The sequence below is a fragment of the Argopecten irradians genome, chromosome 6 (genome assembly GCF_041381155.1).
Source record: "Argopecten irradians isolate NY chromosome 6, Ai_NY, whole genome shotgun sequence".
Classification (NCBI taxonomy): Eukaryota; Metazoa; Mollusca; class Bivalvia; order Pectinida; family Pectinidae; genus Argopecten; species Argopecten irradians.
The window spans coordinates 13,871,199-13,880,653 of record NC_091139.1 but is presented as its reverse complement, the minus strand read 5'-3'; the positions used below and the strand labels follow the sequence as shown (position 1 = coordinate 13,880,653).

Sequence of the window (9,455 nt, the reverse complement as noted above, 5' to 3'; positions counted from 1 at the left end):
TAAAGGATAAAATATTTTCACTGGTTCTATGTGAGAAAGCATTGAAGCAATCAAGTGTATCCTATTGTTGTGCCACATCCCGGAGTAGTAGTGGTGGCCTCCTAATTCTGGATGACGTTTAAACAGCTAGCATGAGGCTACGTCGCAGGAAGAAAGGTATTTCTTATGTTTTTATTTCCTGATCTTAATGTGACTTTTGTTTCTAGATCTGCCATGATTTACATGGTTTTGCACTACACAGGGTGAGAGTAAGTGCAAGGTACAGTGTTTATATATACAGACGGAGGGTACACATATTGATATAGGTATTTAATTCTCAGCTATACACAATTCATTCTCATTACATTTCACACGTATACACAATTCATTCTCATTACATTTCACATGTATACACCATTCATTCTCATTACATTTCACACGTATACACAATTCATTCTCATTACATTTCACATGTATACACAATTCATTCTCATTACATTTCACATGTATACACAATTCATTCTCATTACATTTCACACGTATACACAATTCATTCTCATTACATTTCACACGTATACACCATTCATTCTCATCACATTTCACACGTATACACAATTCATTCTCATCACATTTCACACGTATACACAATTCATTCTCATTACATTTCACACGTATACACAATTCATTCTCATCACATTTCACACGTATACACAATTCATTCTCATTACATTTCACACGTATACACAATTCATTCTCTTTACATTTCACACGTACACACAATTCATTCTCATCACGCATATATTCTCTAGCTTGTACATGAATTATCATTTGTTTATCAGATAATAAGTTAGATAGGGCATCATCATACTTCTGTGTGTTTTAAACCAACCTTTGACTATCTATAAAGATTATAGTAAAATATACTGGAGGTGAGGTGTCAGTTCTGGTTATAATCACATGTAAAACCTTCTATAATTCGGACACAGATAGTCAGGAAACCTCACTGTCTGGATGGAAATTTCAGGGAACATATTTGATTATTAACTAAGTTAAACAATTTCATTAGTCCAGAAAACTCGCAATCCAGACAATTTTGACTGAAGACACAAATGGCTAGAGTATATCGAGGGTTATATAAATAAGGTATCACTAGACCTTAGTTATCACATGAATCTCTGGTCAATACATACATATTCCCAGGCTCATCTCTATCCTAATCACCAAGATGTTTACTCTCTGTCCAAACTTATCTGTAATCTGTCTAATGTTATAGGATCCATCTAATCACCCTTTGATAGTGAAATATTTCACATAATTTCTGACAACATAAAGGTAAGAAGTATCTACCAGGGTAGTAATATTCAAGGATTGTGACATGAAAGTGCTGGATATAGGTTTATTGATTTCATCCTCTGATTGCTATGAATGACTTTGACACAGATCCTACACATAACTGTAAACTTTATTTATTGTACATCAATTAGGAAAAAGTTATATAACTTATACAAATCACTTTCAATGGTCAAAATGTAAGGACGCAAAGGGTCTTATAGTAGGAGGAAACTGGAGCACCCAGTGAAAACCTATATGATCTGATTCTGGCAAGATATTTACTTCTGCATCAGGGATCAAACCCTGGTCGTGCTTGATGAAAAGCAAGTGGCTAAAATAATCACTATACACCACCACTAGTCAATGAATCATATGTTACAACCACACAAGGAACATAACTGGACAAATATCTACAGTAGTTATAATATACTCGACTATACCTACCCATACATCAATTTTACGTTAGAGCGTAGAGAATATGTCAGGGTAATTAAATTGTAGTTGGTATTTATACCTAATAACTACCCCTTTCAGGTTTCGAACTTGAGACCCAGAGTTAGAAGGGCTGTATGTAATGTCCATTCAGCTGCATATAAATGTAACACAGTTGTCTTTATAATTTGAGCAAGTCTGGACTTTGACTAGCTTGAACACTTGCCTAAGTCAGTGATTAAGTGACCCCCTAGTATATTTCCCTGAGTTTGGCCCCAACATATATATCCCTGAGTTAGGCCCCACATATTTTTCCTTAGTTTAGCAGCCATTGTTTCTGATGTGATGCCTACACTAAGATGATGTGACTACAATAGGTAGCTAACAGGTGGTATTGCCAGTGTCTGATGTGTGTGTAGATATATGGGGGCCACACCCAAACTACAGAACCATCAAAGTCGGATGCCAGACCTGTGTGTGATAAGGTACTGTCTGTCATCAACACTTCCTCCTCACCAACATAGATGGTGGGGGAGGGGATCTGATGGTGTACCAACACATAGATGTACAAAGGTGGGGGAGGGGATCTGATGGTGTACCAACACATAGATGTACAAAGGTGGGGGAGGGGATCTGATGGTGTACCAACACATAGATGTACAGGTGGGGGAGGGGATCTGATGGTGTACCAACACATAGATGTACAAAGGTGGGGGAGGGGATCTGATGGTGTACCAACACATAGATGTACAAAGGTGGGGGAGGGGATCTGATGGTGTACCAACACATAGATGTACAGGTGGGGGAGGGGATCTGATGGTGTATACATTAACAAATGTAAAAAGGAAGAGGCTGGGACATGATAGTGTCAAACAGTTGTAGAGAGGTGGGGGGGGGGGGGAGGGGATATAATAGTGTACTCTGACAGTTGTAGAAATGTGGGGGAGGGGAACATAGACAGTGACAGGAGGACCAAAATATCAGAGAAGGGCCAAAAGGGATAGGGATAAATGCTCTGGAAAAGAGTTCAATGAGGATATAGAAGGACCAAGAGAGATACTGTTCTTTCAGAATGATTCAACAGTTTCCTCATTCTAAAGGGCCTTCTGTACTCCACCTCTTCATATACATGTTCAATGCAGTTGATGTGTTTTGAAATTGGTACAATATTAGGAAAAATATGGAGATCACTGTAATGTCAGTATAAAGACATGTCCTCCCTTAATCCCACAGCAAGGTAGTACAAATAAGAGAATTACACTGTGGTGACACCTATATCATACATATTGGTATCAGATATAGGGATATAGAGTATGGTATGGATGTACAGCCTCACACGGGTGTCTGCAGCCTACATAGGAGGATCAGACCCCGTTTATCTCATCAGCTATGTCAAATATCTTTGTAATTTTAGGAATTTTCAGGGTTTGGTTAACTAAGTCCATGGGACAAGTTTCACAAACATTTCTGAATTTTAAGGAATTCCTTAACTTAAATTCTCCATAGAAAAGCATTACTGAAGTCAAGGAAAAATCTTAAGTTAATATAAGTCCATAAATTCTGTAATGCTTTCCTTAGTTTGGACAATTTCAAGAAAAGGAATTTTTTCAGTTATAAGGAATGCTGATGACTTGGCCTTGGTCTAGTAAATAGTAAATTAGATAAGAGTGCCAGGAGAGCTGGGCCAAGTTTCATGAACATTCCTTAAATTTAAGCAATCCTTTAAATTAAAATTCTCCATAGGAAAGCATTACAGATTTACCTTAACTTTTGTAATGCTTTTCTTTGGGGAAATCTAAGTTAAGGAATTCTTTAAAGTTAAGGAATGTTCATGAAACTGGGTCAAGGACAATCGAATAAACTTTAGGTAAAAAACTACAAAATTAAGGGTAAACATGATATAATATATAGTCAACACATAAGAATGAAACAGATCAGCGGAAATAGTTACCTGTAATCAAAATATAAAGTCAAAGTTACTGTAATTCACTGTGTTTTGGGGGTACAATATTTGTATCTGGAGAAATTGAAAGTTCGTCTATGCTGTAAGGTTGTGTAGAATTCCTCTGAGATTTAGCATTATCAGAAATCCCAAACCTCATCATAGTGTAGTGACTGGGGCTTTTGGTTTTTAAGGATGATGACGGGATGACAATTCATTATATGTGTTGTTCCAGTAATATTATTAATATCCAGATTCTATCTAGGGTTTGCTGTATTTTGTTTTATATGACTTTCTACCCATTATGATTTATTTATTTGCTGAGTGTGTTGTTCATCCAGAAATCTTATCATGTCTGTTATGTTATCAGGACCACTCTTTGCTTCTCACAGATGTCGACCATTATTTCCCCGGAGTTTATAGCAATATTGAAAATTGTCTTCTTCTCCAGCTGTATACACACAATGAAGTCCGGTGATTGTCTCTCGTACCTACAGCATCGTTACAGGTATAACGAGTACCACAGGTAAACAGGGAGATGACGTGGCCACGTACACCTGATCAAGATGACCTATATAATTATTTCTATTGATTTATAATGATTATGTCCTGAAATTCCTGGAAATATGGTAATAGGAGATAATGGTTATATCAGACCCAAAATATCAATAAAGGACCGGCTGTCAGATCAATCAATCACCGATTTCCAAGGTAGCCAGTGTTGTGAGTGGGGGTTAATTACACACATACACCTACAGCTGATTTTAAAATTGTCCTACTTGATTATTTTATATTTCTGTGATTTAGATGGATCGGTTATATTAGTCATATTTGTCAGTTAGATTTCTATTTGGTTTAATGTTTTAAACTACATATTCTAGAGGTGTTCATATGATTATTACTGACGAGCAAATTTGAAATCTTGGATAGTTATAATGGGCTATATAAACATACATGGTTACTATGGGGTATATTAACACACATGGTTACTATATGGGCTATATAAACACACATGGTTACTATGGGCTATATAAACATACATGGTTACTATGGGCTATATAAACATGCATGGTTACTATATGGGCTATATAAATATGTATGGTTACTATGGGCTATATAAATATACATGGTTACTATATGGGCTATATAAACATACATGGTTACTATGGGCTATATAAACATGCATGGTTAATATAGGGGCTATATAAAGATACATGGTTACTATGGGCTATATAAACATGCATGGTTACTATATGGGCTATATAAACATGCATGGTTACTATATGGGCTATATAAACATGCATGGTTACTATGTGGGCTATATAAACACACATGTTACTATGGGCCATATAAACATACATGGTTACTATGGGCTATACAAACACACATGGTTACTATATGGGCTATTTAAACACACATGGTTACTATGGGCTATATAAACATACACAGTTACTATGGGCCATATAAACATACACAGTTACTATGGGCCATATAAACATACATGGTTACTATATGGGCTATTAAACACACATGGTTACTATGGGCTATATAAACATACACAGTTACTATGGGCCATATAAACATACATGGTTACTATATGGGCTAGGTTACTATGGGCCATATAAACATACATGGTTACTATATGGGCTATATAAACATACATGGTTACTATGGGCTATACAAACATAAATGGTTACTGTGGGCCATATAAACATACATGGTTACTATATGGGCTATATAAACATACATGGTTACTATGGGATATACAAACATAAATGGTTACTATGGGCGTTATGAACATACATAGTTACTATGGGCTTTGTATCTAAGATGAATGGTTGCCATGTGGTGTGTATCTAAGATATATGGTTGCTATCAGGCTAGATAAATTAATTTATTTTTACTTATGACTAAAATAATGATGTGGTGACAGTTATTAGTGATATTTGCGATGAAATGGAAAGTGTCAGGTTCTGCTTGCGGAGATATCACTTTTACCTTACGACAGGAAAGGAACTGTTAATGAGCAGAACTCCTGTATTATGTGTAATTTCTACCTGATATTACCTACAGGTAATTTCAGCGCTTGCTGCTAACCCAGGCGTACAATTCTGCATTAGAGACATGTCCACACGATTGTGCACTACGCTACTCTCACTTTGATATAACCAATATATATGGCAACACTCAGTTATTATAAAATAAGTTGTCAGGCCTCTAAACTTTTTATGGTTTCTTCGGTGATATATTGTCACTAAGCGCATGTTTTTGTTATATTTGTTGAAAAGCAAATGTTTTCTTTTCATATCTACTGTAATTATTTGACTTTGTAAGGTGGTTTTAGATTTATTGAAGACGCTGTTACTAAAATGTCAGGTATCATGTCATAAAACTTCAGAATAGTATCAAATGATGACCTGATAAAAATAGAATTTAAAATATTTAAGTTTGTATTGGTTTATACCACAAACTTATGAATTTATGAACTTATATTAACTTTATACACATAGAACCTCTTCATTTTTCAAATTGTAAACTTGACCCACATTTTGTATGGGTAAGGAATGTGAAACCCAATATCATTTCGATGGAGGAGTGTACACTTAGAACTTGTTTATGTATATATAAACTTTTCATTACTGTTGTTACCAGGAATGAGAAATGTTTGATGTATCAGCCATGTCTCTGCACTTGACCTCTGGATTTGACCAGCTGATATTATGAGTAATATAATGAATTCATCATAGCATGATAAAATCATATACACAGATCTAAACAGTAAATATGGTTATAACGAACCTCTGGGGGGACCGACAAAATTACTTTGTTATATCTGTTATATAGTCGGATAGTACAACCATCTTGTTGGAAAATTGAAGATGAATGAAAATTATGACATAATAACCATAGATTTGTGTTCAATATAAATGTGTTTTACTGTATGTGTGGGTTTGTGTTTTATTAGCCTCAGACTTTCGTTCTGTTGTTTGCTTATAACTCATTGAAATATGTAAAAATTTGGTAAAGGAAAGAGCAGATTTTGATAAAAAAAATTAGCTTTTGTTTCAGTTAAAGATTAGGTATTTTTGAATTAAAGATAAGTATTTTTCCAAGTTAAAGATAGGTATTTTCTGAGTTGATTGCTAATTTAGGTCTGTAGTCAACTTTACCAATGGCGACGACAATGATGTGAATAGTTCTCTTATCCTTTATTGTCATACAAACATTCCAGACCTGGGAAGGTTATGAACTCAAATTAATCCATTAAAAGGAAATACGAGACTCCACCATCTTTTTTTTATAGTCTTGGTTCATATTGATGATATTGTCTATTGCACAGGTATGAAAAGCTAATTAGTAGTACAGGTGAGTCCAGTGGGAGGTAGGTTTGCCTGTTATATAGTGAGAGCAATCATGGAAATAAGATGGAGACAATTCAACACTAATAGGCTGTAGTCGTCATGGCAGAATCACTATATATATAGTTACAAGATAATTTGTCTCTCTTTAAACAGATTTGTACAACATTTGGATATATATATTTTGACCTTTTGAATGCATGACAAATTTGATAAAAGAGTATCAAAATTTTACATCTGACGCCATTTCTAGACAACTGCTGCTTTAGTAGCACTCCTTACGCTTTATTAACTTTTGAAGGGATTAATATCATGAAACATATTTATCTGTGTTGTAGCCATAATGCCATGATTATGCTGTGCAATACCATGTAGCAATCTATTTTGAGAATTTCATCCTAAATTTGACAGATTTAACCCACCTGATATCATATTAGTGTATAGAACTGTTTAATTGTGACTTTTGACCTCAACATTGTTTGATCAGTACAACAACCTATTGTTTTATTTCATGACTAGAGCACCAGTTACGGATTGGAGTACACACTAGTTATATACGGATTGGTAGTGTAGGTAGTCATGCTTCATACAGAGACACATCGCCATTGTTTGTTTGTGAGATGACAAAGGATACCCGAGATCCTAGAAAACCCAGCTATACCTATAGAATAGGTCAGCTACCCGGCTTCTGATTATTCAAGCACACAGAGTTGTTGTTGCTTGGACATGAAAAGACTTCATTAAGATCATTTGTGTACTAATACATGCTGTATATATGCCATGTCATGTCCAATCTGTCAATGTTAACAGTAAATCCACAAAACTTCCGAGTATGTATATGACTAACTTGTCACAAGGTATCTACTAGTTTATCTTTCATCGTGTTAGAAACATACACTATATCATTTTCCGAAAAATATGTCATCATGTTTCAAATTTAGACATGTACGACACAAATATTGGATTTAGTATCCTATCCTTTGTTGCCTTATAGGGAATTTGATATTGACTGTATGTTCTGTGTGCTCCTAGATGTATTTGATTGGGATATTCCTTTTGTAAAATAAATTTCCACAATTTAGTGGTAAAAACTCCTAGTTTATGTTACCCAATTGCCTTATAAGGCCTCCGCAGGTTGATTTGAATTTTCCACATGTTAAACTTGATAGATATTTTATCACATATCTTATTACTTTGTCTAGCCAGATAACAATAGGCAGAAGGAAGATTGAAAATATTTTACTTGTAAATTTCGGTCAGATGATAGACTAGATTATTGCATTACATGTTACGAAACTACCTCAGTTAATATTTGTGCCATGGGTGTTTTTTACTACAGAAGAATACAGAATTAATTTTTTTTCCTTTAATATTTACTTCGTGTATGTGGTAACACTTTGTACCTGAGAATTGACTGAAGGGCCTAATATGAATGTGTAGATGAGGTATACGACTGCAGGGCCTTACATGAGTGTGAATCCATTAAGGCCCAGCCTCTGTGTATTGTGGGCCCATTCCTGGACTGTTGACTTTGGCCCTGGGACAGGAGTACCAGACTACATATTATCACCATTATACACCTAGCTACACCTCCATGTCTAAACAATGATACACATACAGCTATGTATACAGACTCCACAGGTGTCACATCAACAGAATTACACATATACAAGGGGCGATGACACGAGGAAAATACAACATATATACAAGGGGCGATGACACGAGGAAAATACAACATATATACAAGGGGCAATGACACGAGGAAAATACAACATATATACAAGGGGTGATGACACGAGGAAAATAAAACATATATACAAGGGGCGATGACACGAGGAAAAAACAACACATACAAAAGGGGCGATGACACATGGAAAATAAAACATATATATACAAGGGGCGATGACATGAGGAAAATACAACATATATACAAGGGGCAATGACACGCGGGAAATACATATAGATGCTTGTGAAATTCAACATGGTATCATAAGGTTAATTGCAAGCAATTTTTTATTGCATTTCAAATCAAAGAAACTGGTCTAAAATTGCATGAAAGTTCAGCAATGGTGATTTTGAATGACTTCAACTGTAACTTTTGTTCATGACATCACTCAACTGTAACTTTGTTCATTATGTCTCTCATCTGTAACTTTGGATCATGACGTCGCTCATCTGTAACTTTGGGTCATCACGTCACTCAGTTGTAACTTTGGGTCATACCGTCACTCATCTGTAACTTTTGGTCATGACTTCACTCAGTTGTAACTTTGGATCATAATGTCACTCATTTATAACTTTGGTCATGACATCACTCATCTGTAACTTTGGGTCATGACGTCACTCAACTGTAACTTTGGGTCGGGACGTCACTCATCTGTAACTTTGGGTCATGACGTCACTCATCTGTA

General features: G+C 35.4%; 1 protein-coding gene across 2 annotated transcripts in view; it reads left to right on the top strand.

The window, feature by feature from the left end:
* LOC138325061 (phosphatase and actin regulator 1-like) overlaps window positions 1–9,455 on the top strand; it is a 56,746-nt gene that overhangs the window by 8,914 nt on the left and 38,377 nt on the right. Inside the window, exon 1 of one of the 2 annotated variants that reach the window (XM_069270437.1) lies at window positions 17–156. The exons of the other annotated variant lie outside the window; for it this stretch is intronic. Coding sequence (XP_069126538.1) covers window positions 132–156 — 25 coding nt within the window. The 5' untranslated portion in view covers window positions 17–131. Of the gene's footprint in view, window positions 1–16; window positions 157–9,455 lie in introns of those variants that run through there. 2 annotated transcript variants of the gene reach the window in all.